At 44.0% G+C, this 18,985-nt stretch overlaps 1 protein-coding gene across 2 annotated transcripts in view; it reads left to right on the top strand.

The window, feature by feature from the left end:
• Window positions 1-18,985, top strand: part of LOC116943181 (uncharacterized) — a 108,342-nt gene that overhangs the window by 35,703 nt on the left and 53,654 nt on the right. For both annotated transcript variants that reach the window (XM_032955815.2, XM_032955813.2), the window contains one exon: window positions 10,898-11,337. In XM_032955815.2, the coding sequence (XP_032811706.2) occupies window positions 10,948-11,337 (390 nt within the window). In that variant the 5' untranslated portion in view covers window positions 10,898-10,947. The remainder of the gene's footprint in view (window positions 1-10,897; window positions 11,338-18,985) is intronic.

Genomic DNA, 18,985 nt, shown 5'->3' with positions numbered 1-18,985 from the left:
TGGAGGATAAGCAATTTCACGAATGAAAATTGTTCTTATCCTGTTATCCGTGAAAATAACTACTTATCTTTAAAAAAAACCATTAATAAATGAAAACTAAACTTTTTTTTATTTTACCAGGTAAGGCCCACTGAATAACATAGCTCTTTTTCAGAAGCTACCTGACCACAAATGATAGCTCAACAAAGTGACTTATCACGTGGAAATTTATAGCAGTCAAATACTCTCAACGCATGTTGATTCTCATTGTGGGGGGGGGGGGGCGGGGGGTAACCGGAGGACCCGGAGAAAAATCCACGCGACCACGGGGAGAAGATCTCGCCACTGGGGCACCCCAGTCTGGACATGAAGGCGAACTTGTCGTGTAACTGCTCTTATGCAGGGGCGGAGCCAGGATTTACAGGCCGGGGTGACATTCAACACATTTTAATTTCAAGAATGATTAAGAGAGAGTCAGGCTGTTGAACTAGACGCCATCGGTTGGCGACACACTCTGACAATGCAGTTGCACGGAGTCTGCCAGACCGAGCGTCGTACACTTACACGCAGAATGTCACCCCCCCTGGCTCCGCCCCTGCTCTCATGTACGGAAATGTGCGGATAATAGGATGGGTTTAGCGCCACTGGAAACCACTTCTCAGCGACTTCCCTTTTCCGTATAAAATGCACACAATGGGATATTTTTTTTAATGCACGTGGTGACCACCGCTGCATGAATCCTCTTATCTGCAGAAAAATATGAATAATAGGGAGAATCCATCCAATTCAGAATTGCGAATGAAGGGTCACACAGATAGCACCGGGCGTTTCACTGCACTTGATCTTGAATTTCCATGTCCAGTTCCGTATACATGCTCATATGTTTAAGTTAATCGACAGCCCATTACGAATCCACTGCTGGATGATGGCATGACCACACGCTATTGCAGCGATGGGGGTTCCACCAATTCACCAATGCGGGTTTGTGAAGGGGAGGGCTCAACCAATTCTGATTTCACTCGCCACTGACGTTAGCCGTGGCTGACATGAAAGTCAGGTCGCCGGGTTCATCATGCGATGCTTGAACCACAGCACTGCCACTCCACCCACCAGTGATTCACTCCCCACTTGACCAGTTTAGGCTTTTGATGTCATTGGATTGACATGCTAGACGTTTAAAAAAAAACCCTCTGGAACATTTGTTGGACTTTTTTCGTACGTGAATAGTTAATTGAAGCTTCAGGAGATGAAGGGAGTCTGGGCACTGAGATAATGAAGATGAAGAGCAGCGAAAGGAAGACGTTATCAATTGACAACGTGCAGGACAAGACATCCAGCAACGAGATGTAAGACCAGGTGAATGCAGCGATAAGACGGAGAACCAGACGTATAAAGCAAACAAAGTTCTGGTTATACGATGCATCACTTTGATGGTTAGCCGGTCTCTGATATTCTGATGTATCTGTTTAAAGACATTCCTCTTTTATTCCATGTTCACTGCCGTGGTGTGATCGGTTACACACTGGACTCACACTCAACAGGTCACCACTTCAATTCGATCTCTCGGTGTGGCAGTTGGAATGATCGCAGAGTTCTTAAACCCCCTCCCGCCTCTGTTCTCCCAGCAGTATAAATGTGTTCACCAGTCAGTCGATTGGAAGGCCGTGTGTGGTGGGGTAAAGTGTGGGTATTACCACCTCTTCACATTTGTCTGGCCAACGTGGAAGAGTAGGCCAAATACTTTCTAGAAGATATATTTTAGAGCGCCCTCTAATATCGTTCCCCCGCACGTCCGATTCGCATGGTTGGCTATGTACGGTGCGAAAAAGTTGAACATATATGCATGCATACATTCTCCCTCTAGTTGAGACCCTTCTGTCACCAGGGCCGCACCTTAACCTTTAAGTTTGATTATTTTGGTTTAGGTTTGGGATGTTAGGCAGCCTGTCTTCATACATATAACCTTTTTTGGTTCGTGTTGTTACTTGTTTACCCAGGTCACGTGATATTTGCGTTGCCTCAATGGGTTCTCGCTTCCTAACATCATCATAATCAGCTATAATCTCTCCACTGCTGGATGAAGACCTCCTTACGATCTCGCAATGCAACGATGTATCTCCCGCCTGCATAGGAGCTGATGTCATCCTCTTGGGTGTGTTCCCTCCCTTGGCTGCCACTCCGTGGTTGCTCTCTGTCCTGCCCCAAGCTGTGTACTTGTTTTCCATCAGTCGTTTTAATGTCACTAATTTGCGTATACAGGCAGACCTCGCCGGTTATGTTCCTGGGAAATTCTGGTTTTGGACAAATAATTTACCTAATCGGAAACATAGGGTTGCATTCCTGGGTCCGAAATTATGATCCCCTATTTGTTTAACTAATTCTACAAGGTTTCTGCCCTTGTTATTGCTGACCCGCTCTCCATTTCTTGTTTGTGTGTGTACACTCTTTATTTTTCAATTTAAGCTCAACACAAAACCCCCGTCTCCATTATTATTCTCACACACCATGCCACTCACGCCCAATGCTCGCCAACTGACGGCTGTCCTTTGAATGTCAATGACTCGCCATCTAGGCATCCGTCTAACGTCCTCAACGACCGAGATGCATGCGGCGATGTGTGAACATTTGCGTTGTGCGGCTGCGCGTGTAGAGTGTGTTACATTATTACACAAAAAACATAAATAAATCGTTCTCACAGTCGATTGATTCACACATTCGTCCGGAATGAAATCTCTCACGGCACTTCTTTTCAACTCTGAGATGAGAATATTAGCAGCGTCAAATCGCGTATATCCGAAACCATTCATGTACAGTACTTTGGACTCCAATACTAATTTTGTATCGTTTGTTTTGTAACGTTCGGACCCGCTCCTACTGTACATCCGTGAAAAAGAGCTTTTAGAACTCATCGAATTTCTCCAATATAAATACACCCCCCTCCGCTCCCCGGAAAACGGACCTCATTAGGTAAACCGTGTATAGCCGAACACGCGTTCTGTAAAGCCACGTTGGACAAGGCTTTCCTGTATTCTGCAATCCATGTGTGCTCCTCTTCCTGTCTCTAAATGTCATTGAAAGCATCCACCTCTCCAAGCTTAAAAAAACGTGCAAGTAAAAATACCTACACGATCTGACCCTAAAAGCAATTTTGGAGAGGTGCATGCTTTGAATTACATTGAGAGACAGGAATCGATTTCGAATGCATTTTTTTAAATCAATAAAGGAAGAACTGCAGTGTATACACAGTATCTAAAGTAACATGTATTTCCATTTCTCAAGCAATACAGTGTTAATTACTGCAATTATAATCTACATAATGTAAGACGCCAATGAGTTAATAAGACAAATGTCCATGTCATAGGGGTTGTATGTATATTCAGGAGGTAAACATTTTGGTGACACCCACGCAGCTGAGCAATGCAGTAAAAAATAATGCGGAACATTATTCTCCTGGATGCCGTCATTCTGATAGATGATCAATGATCCAGCACTCACCGTATTCAGGTTCAGAATATGTATTTATATTGGAGGAATCCGATGAGTTTTAAAAGCTCTTTTTCACAGATGTACAGTAGGGCGGGTCAGAACATTACAAAAACAAACGATACAAAAATAGTATTGGAGTCCAAAATATAGGAACAGTAAGCAATTCACACGAAAAACATTGTTTTATTTTACCATGTAAAGCCCACTGAACAGATTATTTTTCAGAAGTGACCTGGCCACAAATGATAAGCTCAACGAAGTGGTTTATCACGTGGGAATTTATCGTAGGCAAATAATCTAAATAATCCGAACGCATCTGAGTTAGCCCCCTTTGTTGTCCTTGTTTTGCTACTGTCCTGGTTAACGTTCCCTCGAACTTGACTCATTGATTCCTCCACCCATGTTGAAGACTCGGTCTGCCACACACTGACTGCTTCGTCTCATCCATACCTTGCTTGACCACCACACGTCAGGTCACAATATTTATCTTTCTGCTCCTTTCTTCGCACTGATAGCTAGACTTTGTAAAATCAATCGCATCGTCTCTTTCCCCAAGTCGTTATGTCATGCCAGATTTAACAAGGTGCCAGATTTGTTACAACCAACCAAACACGTGTCCACTTAAACCTGGAGTGCTCACAGCCAGATGTGAGTGGCAATTTTACCCAATACGATACGGTATATTTTATTATCTCAAGCGAGAATCTAGAAAATAAACCCATATCCTCACCAGTGCTGTCAGCCACATTAAGTATTCTGATGCCAGCATAATGGCCTTTTAGAGTCACCCAAACGCCTCTTCTGTGTGGTATTTATTTTATAATATAAGTACAAAATACCAGACTGACCTGATAGACTGTTTTCGTAGTGTTGTATCTCTTTGCTCGAGTACGTCTGCCATAAGTGAGGTAAGTCAGCTTGACAGACTGCGAGTGCCGCAACTTTGAAGTGCTCCCTAATCTACTGCTGTAGGATGTGCTACACAGTTGGTTTCTGCGCGAGATGTGGAATGAGACATTGTTCCTGGATATCATTCGGCACCTGCGTGCTGAGTTGTAATGACGTGAGGAACGCAGGGGGCACCGTGGTGGCAAGATGTTAACTCCCTCGCCTGGTATACAGGAGGGCTTGGGTTCGATCCCGATCCTGACGCCTGTTGTATATTTGGAGTTTGCATGTTTTCCCCGTGGTCGCGTGGATTTTTCTCCAGGTCCTCCGGTTGATTCCTCCACGTTAAAAAAAAACATGTGTTTAGAGTATTTGGCTGCTATAAATTTCCACGTGATAAGCCACTTTGTTGGGCTGTCATTTGTGGCCAGGTCGCTTCTGAAAAAGAGCTATATAGCTTAGTGGGCTTTACCTGGAAAAATAAAAACATAGTTTAGTCACATACACCACGTGATGCCTTTGCTCCCTTGAGGATATTCCATGATAAAGTGCAAAGTAGACCATTGTAAATACCATTGCAGGTCTACCTAGTTTATCACCCGTAATAGTTAAACGTTTCCCCAACGTTTGTTTGAAGTAGCTGGATAGAAAACACAAAGTAATCTCGCCCTTGATCTCTCCAAACAATCCACCACAGCTAAGTGGTGAACATTTATTTCTCAGTAAAGAAAGGCTCAAGAGCAATTCATTGACTCTCAACTGCTTTTAATTAGAAGGTAAAAAGGTATTCCTCTGCGTTTATTGTACATGAATGTCCTGAGCAAGAGAGTTATTTTTAGGGCTGGATGGGTTTTTACAGGATTTATTTTGTCAGTAACTACGTGTTTATTTTGAAAGCATTTTCTTCCAGGACGATAATCCCAAAGCTTTTAATGAGAGCTGTGTTTGAGGTAGACATTATCTAATACTATAGTTCTATTTAGGTTATTAAACATCTAGACCTTGTCCAATATTATCCAATACTGTACCCGGTGTATATAACTTTCCGCATTTGATTGCATTAGCTGTTAAGCTTAATTCAAGTGTGAGCACTACAAGCCCGCGCCGAAGGACACATTGGTATTAAGTTCATAGCGAGCTATTGTGCCGCTATGTGTTATATTTAACCTGCAAACATTGAATGAATAAGCGGCCCATTGAAGATGCTGAGCCTGCAAAATCTTGGACATGACAAAATGTAGAATACGCGACGCCAGATGTGTTTTACAACACTCAACTTGCTTGCCCAATGGAAGCAAATAGAGGCATCTATTTTACAGTGCAACAATGCAGAACCCCACTGCAGTAATGTGTGTGCAGCGTGAAGTGAAGGAGCAAAGGTTAGATTGTGCAAAATGGACATGTTTCACGGCTAACAAAAGAACAAGGTATTTTAGCCCGTGCAGGTTAATAATGTACCATTGTTTCTTGTCTGTGCTCCTCATATGCGGTAGTTGTGTGCATGTTACAGCTGAGCGATTCTCAGCATCCCTAAGCCTCAAGCTGTGATTCAGTTCTTAGAATCAAATACAATTTCTAAAGGATCGTGATGGCAGAATTTCGGGATTGTGCATTCATTTGTGAAGGGTAGATTCACGGGGACTGGCCAACCGCGTGGAATTACCATTGAGCTGCATTGCCAATTCCGAGTGTGAGGAATTGTCCTCACCATACCCCGATTCCATTGTTGTGTTTCAGGCAAGAGGAGAAGGCCCCGTGGGGTCGGGATGGCCCCGTGGGGTCGGGATGGCCCCGTGGGGTCGGGATGGCCCCGTGGGGGTGGGATGGCCCCGTGGGGGTGGGATGGCCCCGTGGGGTCGGGATGGCCCCGTGGGGTTGGGATGGCCCCGTGGGGTCGGGATGGCCCCGTGGGGTCGGGATGGCCCCATGGGGTTGGGATGGCCCGTGGGGTTGGGATGGCCCCGTGGGGTTGGGATCGCGCCGTGGGGTTGGGATGGCCCCGTGGGGTTGGGATGGCCCCGTGGGGTTGGGATGGCCCCGTGGGGTTGGGATGGCCCATTGGGGAGGCCAGCATGAGCACAGCCCTTGCCTGTGCCACTGTGTGGCCAGAATGTGGATTAGCTAAGCCTAGGCAAAGACATATATTTTTTACCAAGTAAGGCTCACTGAGCTATTTAGCTCTTTTTCAGATGTGACCTGGCCACATGATAGATCAACGAAGTGGCTTATCATGTGGTAATTTATAGCAGCCAAATGCTCTGAACGCATGTTGATTCTAAATGTGGATGGAAAAAACGGAGGATCCGGAGAAAAATACACACGACCATGGGGAAAACACGTCAACTCCAAATATACAACAGCAGGGTCTGGATCAAACCCACAACCTCCTGTATACCAGGCGAGGTAGTTAACAACTTGCCACTGCTGCACCCCGGAGAATAACGTTACAGTGGGACTCCAGTTGTAACGACGCTCTAAGCGTAACTTCTCAGCGTTAGATTCCCAATAGAATTGCAATAGAATCCCATTGCATTGCACGCATCTTCCATTACACACTCCTTGGAAATTGCCATTGATTTGATTGTTGATGGAGGGATTTCTCAGATATAGCATGTTTAGTACACATGCACATCTGTGATGGACTAGACTCATAAGAGTGCGCAATAACAAATGTTCTTACTTACTGTGATTTATTTTTATTTTTTCACCTACGTGACTTTACCGAAAGAACCAAAGAGTATGGATCATTGCAGTCACGAAAACTTCAAATCTAGAATTGCATGTTATTTTGCCGTTCCCTGGTTTCAATCGTACAACGTTCAGTTCAGTTAATGTGGTTCTCACACATTTCATTATTCTGCCATTATGATGCACAGTTTTATTTGTTGGGGATTTCGGTGCAAATTTTTGCTCAAGGTAAAATGAATTGTCTTGGTAATAGTTGCTCCACTAATTAATATTTATCATATTACAACTTTTGAATGGTGCTGTTGGCTGCTTGGCATTTAGGCCTGTGCTCAACAACTGTGATTTGGGAAATAAATAATAATCAAAGTAGATCATTATCCATCCGTCTCCACCACAGGTGATCACGTGTTTTTGCAATGTTATGTTGCCATGCTATGGAGCTTAACAGATGTTTACCGCAGCCTATTGAACTACATTAGTAGAAAAGACTCTCAGTGCTCTGTAATTTGTAGGCCATGCTCACTTAAAGTCAAGTGTACATTTCACAGTGAGCTAACACACTAGCTTTCAGTTTCAAACAGCCAGCTCAAATATCTAACTGTATACAGTACATACATCCCTTTTGTCACTCCACTGCTCGATGAGGTGTCTCCCTATGGAGGATATTTAACCCTACTTTGCCACGCTCGTCAGGCCAAGTATATTTTCTTTAGCCAGGTGAGAACTCAACAGACCAGGTGAGGCAGGTGAGTCTCATTTGTCAGAGTCACCTGGGTCACAAACATGAGAAAAGCAAAACAAATGAGGCACATCAACAAAGCGACTAGAAATTTGATCTAAAACAAATGCGTCACATAAGAAATCGAAAATGTGTGTACAAATGTGAATCATTGTTCAATAATAAATTCCCTGTAGCACAAGTTGGCTCTGGCAGATTCATGCAGGATGGTGAAGCAGAGGGAAAAATGCATGGGAGGGATAGCAGAGTACAATTTTACTTTACTACACTGCCCTCTGCTGCTCACAACATTAGCCCCCCCCCCCCCATAGCAGCTTAAAACACCGTCTTTGTGCACGTGTGTAAGAAACATAAGGTAAAGGTAAAAGTACAGCCCCGTAATTGCTTCATCGCGCCACTGCTAACTGAAGCGCTTCCATTCGAGAGAGCTCTAGAAGAGGCCCTCTTGAGGATATTTGACCTCTTCTTCCACCATGGCCAGATATGTCGAAAGGGTTGGGAGTACCCACAATTTACCCCACCACACATCACATGCCCATGGACGAACTGTCGTGTAACTCGTACCGCTGGGCGGAAACAGGCGGGGGGAAGGGGGGGTTTAAAAAAACAAAAGCGTGTGCCCATCTTTTGAAGCTGTCATGTCCAAGAGATGGAATCGAACCGGCGACCTCTAGATTTGCAGATCCGGCGTGCTAACCATCGCACCACAGGCAGCGTCCCTAGCATTCTATATGTGGGCAACATTTATTTTACGCGAGGGTGCCCTTTGAAGACGAGATGTGGGGAAATGGCTCTTGACCGTGTCGGCGTGGGCGACGCTTTGAAAAGGCGGCCAAGCCTGGCGTGACCGCGGGCAGCTGCTGGAGCACTGCAAAGGTCAGAGATGTGGGGGCACGATTGGTTGGTCGGCGCTGGCAGAGAACACGATTTAAGATATATACACGCGCCCGGGTTCCACGGAGGTTGAGAGAGGTGTGCAGAGACACGCCCCCCCCCCCCCCCTTTCATCCTGCTGAGTACAAAGCCTCTTGTGAAACAGCCGTTTTGACCCGGGTCATGTCTAGCTCTGACGTCTTTGTTCGATTGCGAAATCAATGCCCCCCTCTGGCCGCTCAGGCGACAGCTTAACAAAAATAACCTCGGACGGAGTCTCTAGATGATAGGCGTGAATTTGCGTGACTTGTAACGTACAGAAATCTAAGATATGCAAAGAATGTCTTCTCTTTTGTTATCTATCGTGTGGAATCTTTCAAGGAACCAAAAATGTGTCGTTCATAATACTACCTTGTCCCAAACACGCGTCACGTATTTGGCATGTGGCACCGTCTTTTAAAATTTGTTATCTGTGTAATCGCCGGGTGGGATAGAATGTAAAACGTTAACATCGCCGCTTATACATTACAATTTGAATGTACAGTATATAGCATCCAAATGCCAACTACATTCAAGATATATAACTTACGTTGCATTCAGCACGTGAGAATGCATTGCCCTATTTATGATGTTTGTTTATAAGTTAATGCAATGCCAATGGAGCAAACTAAATCTGGGCAAATGAAGACTCAAGAAATGTCAAACCATACTAACGAGATGATAAAACGAGACAAACACAAATCGATTTTTGAATCTAATCTTTGATTTCATTGGGGAAGCTGGTGAGGAGGGATGATATGGGAAGGGTTAATTGGTCCATGTTTAATAATCATACGACAGAACTCTCTCTTGGGAGGAAGAGTGTGACACAGTGGTTAGCATTCTGCACTTATGACAAGCGAGTTGGACTCCTCACCACAGCTAGTATCAATGGGGGGTGATAGCCGTGTTAGAGATGGTTGCGTAATCTTTTAGTATCATTACCCACTGATATAAAATGCCTAAACTGTTCAACTGAACCTCTAATGTGAGATTGGATGGTGGATCGGTGGGTAGGGTGCTTAGGTCCTGCACTCCTAACCCTCGCGACCCAAGTTCGATATCTGACCGTGGCGAACGTCAGTGGCAAATTATATCCGTTCCGATCTTGTGTCCACCTCCACAAACCCACACGGACTGGCATGGCGAAGTTTAGTAAAAACATGACTAAACACGGCATGGGGGAGAGGCCTTTATCCAGTAGTGGATTGGCAAAAGGGCTGTAAATTCTAACATTTGGCTTTTTGTAACAGTCTTAACATGGCTGTCGTTCCCGTTTCATGCAAGTTCAACGCTAGGGCCCTGCTATCACACGTTCGGTGGTTGGCATCAACACTGGCGCCATGTTTGACGAGGCACTTAGCAGAGAGGTTTACCAATAGGTGTGACCAACGTGTGCTACAAAGGTTAAGTTTAATAATGCTTACGTTGCCACAGCAACGGCCTGTATTTTTGCACACGTTAGCAAGTTTACGTTCAATGCCTGTATTTACACGTACCGGCAATTAAATTTAAAGAGTCGGTTTGAATCTGCCTTCGTGCGTGTGTTTCGACATGCCTGCCATTAACAGCGGGGATATGGATGAGGGCAGTGATTTATGGAAATACTTCTTGAGACAACCTTATTGTCAAAAGCTGCACCCGCCTTGGCATTCTATTTGTGTGTGTGTGTGTTTATTCACAGATGCCTGTATAGCGTCATTGTTGTGGTTGCTGCTACAATGACGGCCTGGGTTTTTTTTGCTTGCTGTCGTTTTTTCACAAGGCCGTTTGATAAGAAACAACAAGCATTTGTTGTGAAAATATTGAGATCGTGCCCCCGTGGGTATGCTGCGATGTGTGTACACTGTAATAAAGGCACAGACATCGCACACTCGTGATAACCTGGGTTGTGAGAGTTGCGCGATGACAAATATGCTTTCCGAAAATAATGTCGTTATTTATTCAGGGAGGGAATTTTTTTACGATAGTCTCCTAAGCTCTTTCAGGAAGGTCCCACATTGGGACCTTTTGTGCATGATATCTAATCATGCATATGATGCCACCGATTGTGTTTAGCATTTAACGACTGATCACATCTAAAAACATTTATATTAACAAGCAGTAAGGAGTCTTGTGTGCAAACAATGGTGTTGCTTTTACATGACAATTTATCTTTTTCCTTTCCCCGCCCCCTCTCCGTCTTGCCCTTTCACACATCGGCAGGGTCACATGGTCGGCACGTGGACGTGATGGTTTGACTGGCGCGGGAGAGCATGCTGTCCCGTAATAACCCGGGTGGCGGTAGGCGGACCAACCCACGGGCGACCACGAACTCCCCTGTCGCCCGGCCCTCCTCCTCCGACCAGGATGGTGGCAAAATGCCTTCCAGCAACGGCGGCCCAAAGTCGCCGGTGGGCCGGGCTCCCGGCGGCAGTAGCGGTGATGGCGCGGCCGCCGGAGCTGAGGGGCTCACGCCGCGGCGGTTCAGCCACCGGCGCGCGGGCGCGGCAGAGCGGAGCGACGTGCGTGATTCGGGGACGTCTCCCATTGCCGCCAAGGTGCTCACGTCGGCCAACCCAAAGCTGTCGTACGTGGACCGCGTGGTGCTGGAGATCTTGGACACGGAGCGTATGTACGTCAGGCACCTGAAGAGCATCGTGGAGGTGAGATGCAGGTTGGGGGTGCGGTGGGGTGGAGGGAAGGGGGGCCCGCGCCTTGCCGCTCTCGTTTCGGAGGGACGTCTTGGTCGTGCGAGGGTGAAGGGTGAAATGCGGCTGGATAACTTTCAAACATTGCCCAGTGAACAACTCCACTTCTGGAGTGCACGCTTCAAGGCCTCGGACAATCGACTCCTGGTTTCCCCGTGCTGCTTTTAAAAGCATTACGAGCACCTTTCCTTCATGAGTAATGCTGATAAGAACGCTGATCCCATCCCAAGTCCCGTGCCTTGTGGATTTTTCCAAAACCTAGTATCACCCCATTCATCAATTCTCCGAATTACCGTGTGTTTCTTAAAGCAGGTAACATGCACAGACTTGCTCTGCTGTTAGGCTTCATTTACCTATCGTGCTGCATGACAGTGTCTCCACGTTTCATAAAAGTAATGTATACAAATGGATAGGTCTAGAGAGGTGATGCAGTGCTTGGCACACTTTGCCGTAAAATAATCGTGACCTGGGTTTGTTTCCTGGCCATGGCTGACATCAGTGTGGTGAGGTATGGTCAAACAACCCTCACGACCAATGTGGTGTAGGGTGGCCTTCATCCAGCAGTGGATTGACAGAGGTCAAAGAATAATAACTAATTCCTTATTTGCAAAAAAAATTATATGTACGCGGAGAAAGTGCCGTTGTGAAATCTGAGTTGCTCCTTGGTTTCTTTAGTTAATGAAACATCGATGTAATGATTGTAGTTTTATATTGTTGAAGTATAAGTTCACGAAGTTAAACGCTGCATGGGGAGTAAGGAAACGTAATCCAGTGAGCAAATGGAACTGGTCTTGTTGACATTTCTCTGTGCTGCTTGGCCAGGAGCCATGAATTGATGTTGAGAATTGAATTCTCGTAACATGGTGGTACAGTGCTGCTTACCATTTCACGTGAAATTGGAATTAGGTTTAGTTGAGTGTCTCATGAATTTAGACTTGACACATGGCCGCTGTGTAAGGACCACATGAGCGCAATCATCTGTGGAAGGGGGAAGCACAACTAACTATAACCTCACGTAACAAGATAAGTACCGTACTCCTGCAGCAAATTTCATTCCAAAATAAAACCATTGAATGTGTGTATACACTTCACACTGGCATACCACCTGTTTACATGGCTTTTTTGCCTTATTACCCAAATTTATTCTAACTTATGCTGTCAGTTTCCGATAATGAGACTAAACATCCATTTGGAATTTTCCTAGAGCAAGGTGCAAAACCAACCCCAACCCCCCGTTAGAGAACGGCATAGGTGATATCCCAAAACCACAGCACTTCTGAAATTCCATCAAGTGACCTCCCATCCGCAATAGAGCCACTGGACTTAGTGTGTTGTATCGATGTTCATCACATAGCAATAAAACCTACATTTTTTTTTACTTAAAACTTTCGTGACTTCAGGAATTCATATTCTTGGTTCTTTCGGTAAAGTCACATAGATAGAAAATAAAAATAAATGAAAATTAAAAAAAAGCAAAAAACCACTACGTTTCGATTGGTAAAACAAGCGGTCTTCATCAGGTGGAGAGAAAAGAGGGGGCAAGCCTCCAAATACAACTGCTTCTAAGGGCTTTCAGAGTGAGCAAAGAGTGTATTCAAACTGTAAATGTTGTGGATTCACTCTTCAACACACCGGTGGGCTAAAGTAGTGATTGTCTTTTGTCAACGTGACACTTTATTTTGCTGATTGGCCGTGTCGGGTGGTGGAGGGTTACGACACATTTATAAATAATGCAATCTAACCCAAAAACCTTTATTATGAATAATATTGGTCGCGAAAGCCTACGTGTTAAACTGAGCAAAGCTGTGTGGCGTAAACAGCATCGGCGGGGCAGCCAGCGCCAATGTAGGAGCAAAGCACCACAAGTCCATATTTTTGGTATTTATTCTCAAAGCTGAAATGTTCGCAAAATATATGAATACCAATATGTAATATTATGACATTTGTTATAAGGTCTTTGGTGACTAGGCTTAAATCTATTAACTCGCTGCACTTGAGAACCTAATTTAATCACAGGCAAATAAAACCCAGATTTGAACCCAGGATCTCAGCAGTGCCAGTTCAGTACTTTTTGTAATGCTGGAAAAATGCTTACGTGAAGTGGGAAATGTAAAGGGGTTGGTCTTAAGCTCACCAGTGTCAGTCCGTCATCATTGAGTGTGTGGTGCTCTGTGAGTAGTGAGTGTCGGTGTCGGGTAAGTGGTATCAGGTGGGTGGTGTCACATGAGTGGTGTGATGTGAGTGGTCAGCAACTGGTGAGTGGGAGATGTCAGTGTCTGGAGAGTGAGTGTTATGCGAGTGTGTGGTGAATCTCAGGTATTAGGTTGGTGGTGAGTGTCTGGTGAGTGGTGAGCGTAAGTAGATAAGCAAAGATAACCATTTGTTATTGTGCAATATGTAACAAGTGACAGCAACATTTTTCAGAAGAGCCTTAACTGCAGATTATGTGACCAGAGCTCAACAGCTATCTCACCGGTGCATGCGACTGCCCTCTTTGCGTGGACTGAATACTTTGTGTACATTTTACACGAACTCTTTAGGACAAATGACAATTGATTGATGTGGAGGACACACCGTGTCAGGCCTGTGAATATCTTGTCCCCGTTTGAAGGCATATTTTTGTGTGTGTGTAGGCCCGATGAAACATAGCACAGCGGTTGCCTGTGTATTTCATTTATGGTTTACATAAATTCTCCATTATAAAGAAGCACTTTGGAAACACAATTTTGTTGCCCAACATTGCCTCATTTATTTATCCATTTGTTTTCATATTTTCCAATCGCATCAGTCAAATATTTAACCATTAGAAGCACTATTTATAACAGTTAAGCTATGTTATTTGCATATAGTTTTCTCTTACCACTGCTGTGCTGTCAAGGTTATAAAGAATTATTACCTCACTTGAAAACAAGCGCTTGAGTGTAAATATAGTGACATGCATCACACTAGGATTATACAGAACACATAGGAGTGGTTTGTGATTACTTATATTCTACCAACATCTACATCACATGGACAATGTTTTGATGATCAAGATCATTTAGAATTTGTACGTGCATGGATATATAATTGGTAAATAGTAATTGTAACAATGGAACCATACAAGACCATGTTCTTATAAAGTTATGGGATGTGGGTACACAGCCGTAAAACATCGTGCAATATTTTCGAGGTTTAATTTGCGTGCTATTTAAAAAAAAGCTTTATTTGTTTTGCGAAAGGCAAACTCAAATAAATGCCCATGTAAAACATAAAGTGGAATCTGCAGCTGTGTACAATTGTGCATAGCTCATCAGCCGTGCACATTTTTTTTACTCGGACTTTTGAAAACAGACAGATTCTGTGAAGTACAATGCCGTCAGCTGACATCTTAAAGCCTGGTTCTGAGGCCACGCAAAGAAAAGATTGAAAGGAAATGAGAAAAAAACGAGAACCAAAAATGGTAGTGCGAGAAAATAATGGCGCTGGGCATAGAGCAGAAACAGGAAACCGTGAGCTCGTGCGATGGTAACATTATAAAGCAACATGGGGTGAGGGTCCAGGTGAAAGCAAAGCAACTAAAGAATATGAAGGCTGTAGAACAAAGCTACTATAGGACATTGCCTAGGACATTGCCTCAATCATTTTGACAGTGACGCATTGTGTTATTATTTGTACACTCCCATCCATATCAGAAACTAAACTATTTTATTTTACAATAAAAGGCCCACTGAGCTATATAGCTATTTTTCAAAAGCGACCTGGCCGCAAATGAATGCTTATCGAAGTGGCTTATCATGTGAAAATTTATAGCAGTCAAATACTCTAAACGCACGTTTCTAAATGTGGAGGGGCAAACCGGAGGACCCAGAGAAAAATCCACGCAACCACAGGGAGAACATTCAATCTCCAAACATACAGTAGGTGTCAGGGTCGGGATCGAACCCACGACCTCCTGCATACCAGGCGAGGTAGTTAACATCTCCCAGCCACCACGGGACCTCTCTTGACCTGGTACGAGCTGTGTCTTGAGGTGGTTTGCCATTCCCCCTGTGATAGTGTGTCATACAACATTTACACCAATAACAGTAGGCGTGGATCATACGTATTACAGATACAAGTATCTTGTTTTTGTTAACGTATTACTTTGATCAATTTACTGTCTTCTTTCTCGGTTCGCTGTTAACATCCCACCACTTTCGGGTTGTGGCCTCTCCCTCTGTCTTTCTTCACTCTCTCTTGCCACCTCCCATCGAGTGGACTCCTCCAATTCTTCTAATCTTGTCCGGTCATGTCATTTTCTGGCGCCCTATCTTTCGCTTTCACTGCAACAGGCTCCACTCCATTGTTACGTGTGCCCATCTGTTATCCGCTGTCCGAGCTGGATGCCCTGCCAAAAGTCCATTTGAAGCTCTAACTCAATGTGTAGGTTTTACCAAATCTATTCAATACTCTGACTTAAACATAAACATGTTTTTTATAAAAATGTTGTCTTATTATTGTGCTAAAGGTAAGGGTGCAGCCCTGCAATGATTTGCTGAGGCCACTGCTAGTGGATGGACCTCCGCTAGAGGAAGCTCTCGAGCCCATTCAGACAGTATTTGGCCTCCTCTTTCAGGCTGTCCAGATATCTTGAAAGAGGAGGGAGTATCAACACTTTACCCCACAATACTCAACCTGCTCATCGACTAGCTGTTGTTATTTAAACTTGCTATTTGGAGTTTTGTCTATAACTGTAACGACAAATATGGTATGCCATTCTCTTGACAAAAAAAATGACATTTAGAAGTTGTTTCCGTAGAAGTTGTTTCCGTATAAGTTGCCTCCTTTGTGTGCAGTGTTTCCACAAAAGAGCCAATCCATGCTTGAATTATTCACATTTTTTAATGCACAGTGAGTATTTTACCTAGAATGTATTAAAACTTCACGAACCCGCACTGACTCGCGTGGTGAAGTACAGTATCTGGAAACAATACCCATGACATACACGGCATGGGGAGGCCTTCATCCAGTAGTTGATTAACAAAGAGTGTCGAATTATAATTGATGTGTTTTTTAAAAATGTAACACCAGTGGCATAGCACCTGGGCCCCCTCAGGCACTTGGGCCCCCTCAGGCACTTGGGCCCTCCCTCAGGCCCCCCTCAGGCCCCCCTCAGGCACCTGCGCCCCCTCAGGTGCATGGGCCCCCCTAGGCGCATGGCCCCCCTAGGCGCATGGGCCCTCCCCCAGGCCCCCTAAGGCACCTGGGCCCTCTTCAAGCCCCACTCAAGCCCCACTCAAGCTCCACTCAAGCTCCACTCAGGCCAATGTGCCTGCACACTTGATGGCCGTGCAACTGCTAAACACTAATGTTTAAATTCATCAAAAATAAATTGCTCGTGTTTTTATACGTTATTTTTCGTTTTTTAAGATTTACTGAGTGCTTTTTTTCTAACTTAAACATAGTACTGTACCTCAAATAAACCAACAATATACATTCCCATGATCTAAGAAACAATATTTTCAAATAAGAGTTTTATTTGTCAATTAGGACCAAAAGTCCAGCATTTTATTAGGAATGATATTTAAAGATACTGTGTTATTTTTGGTAGTCCTCTTTGTCAAGTCTGTGGGTTCGTGAGTATGATGAAGGGTCACGACTCAGTACATTCTATATCGGGCTTGGGGTGATGATCGTTACATCCCTTGTCTTCCCTGGAGGTTAAATCGAGCTCAAACAATGGAGCAGTGTTTCATCTTGCACAGTGAACGCCCAAAGGGTGCCCTGGCTTCCCGAGTCAATACAGTACTATGTGAGCAGCATGCTTTTAGCAACTTCTTGCATTAGCTTTGTCCAAGAGGGTTTTTTTTTTTTACACAGCTATGTGAAGTATGCTTCAGTCTGCAAAATAATTTCACGGGGCTAAATACACAGATCTCTGGGGAGGTGAATTTCACAGATTTAAATGCGCATTTTTTTTAAATCCAGCGATTCTCAACCCACCAGTAGATGAAGGCCTGCTCACGCCATGCCAGTTATGGTTTTTTAAAAATAATTACTTCACCATGCTGGCCAGCATGGGTTAGCGAAGGGGGTTGGGCAACTGGACAGGTTCTATCTGGATTTGAAGCTTTCGTGACTGCAGGAATCCATACTCTGGTTCTTTCGGTAAAGTCACGTAGGTATAAAATAAAATAAAAATAAATCACGACGTTTCTATTGCAACACAAGCAATCATCATCAGGTGGGAAAAAGGACAGGTTCCGATATCACCAGGATAGGTTCTGATATCACTTGCCACTGATGTTAGCTGTGGCTGGGAATCAAACTTGGATTGCTGGGTTCATAGCGCATCATGCTAACAACCACTGTAACCACCACTCCACCCCACACGTTATTAATGGAGTAATTTTTTTCATAATTTTCCTTAATTGAATTTAAGTTTAAAAATGAATTATAATGTGTTACTGTCAGATATGATATAAAACAACAAAGCTGAACAACAGGTTTCTGTAAATGATATTAATGGTAACATTTACTTAGCAATGTTTTGTGAATGAAAGTGGTAATATTAATTACAAATGCAGACTTGACACGGAAGTTTAAAAGTGCGCAAGAGGCATGGAGAGAAACATGCTTGGAATTGCACAGAAATAAGGAGGGAGACATGGATTCATTAGCGAATATGGATAATTTGGAAGACATGATATTGACTTTTAAGATGAGTGGGTTTTGGGCAGGACACCGTCACTCGAAGGGATGATCACCGGTGGTCAAGGCTGACGATGAAATCAGCTGGTCTGGGGGAGCTAGATGGATGTTTACATCATAGGACTGCGCGAAATGAATGGCGAAAAAATGAATCGGTCCAGGACAGTCATTGTTAAATCTACTTTGAGAGACATGAGTCAACTTTTACTACGTAAATTAATGTACTAAACAATTTACTTTTCATTAATCATGCTCTGCATTGACTGCAGTATGGGATACGTTTTATTACTGCACAAAGATGGACAAATACGTAGTGTATGCTTGCAATGTGACCGGTCTTTGTGACACAAACATTATCTTCTGATAATAATAACCTAATGTACGTGCAGAGACACGAAGGTATGATTTCAATGTCAACCGCTGCACAGCAGGGCGTGCCTTCACAGTGTGGCCTGACCCGGACATTCTTTATCACGTGTATCTTGCTTGTCCGGTTTTATTTCAGAGCTTGCTATTATAAAACATTTATAAGAATGTTTTTTAAAGACAAAAATAGCTGGGCCTTCGGCTTAAAAAGTAGAGTTGATCTCCCAGAATACACAACTTTTGAAATTATGACATATTTTTTATTTTATTCTAAGTTGTGTATAATGAAGAATGCCTTTGACCAAATCACCCATAATGGGTGCAGTCTCAAGTGAGGAAGATTAACCTGGTTAGTGTTTATGGATGGGTGACGACAATGCAAAAACAAGGTGTTATAGACTGCTTCGGGTCCTCGTTGTGGGCCAAAGATCACATTTCAATACAATCCTTGGTTGTGCTGTACGATGTTCCCTTGCTTGCACTTCCCGCTGTCACCAACTAGGACTGACCAGCATAATGAATAATGGTCATACAGCCCCATGACTCACAGAGTATGGGTAGGCCG

The sequence above is a fragment of the Petromyzon marinus genome, chromosome 17 (genome assembly GCF_048934315.1).
Source record: "Petromyzon marinus isolate PM22_M1 ecotype Great Lakes invasive population chromosome 17, UKy_Petmar_22M1.pri1.0, whole genome shotgun sequence".
NCBI lineage: Eukaryota > Metazoa > Chordata > Hyperoartia > Petromyzontiformes > Petromyzontidae > Petromyzon > Petromyzon marinus.
This window is presented reverse-complemented; position numbering and strand designations above follow the sequence as displayed.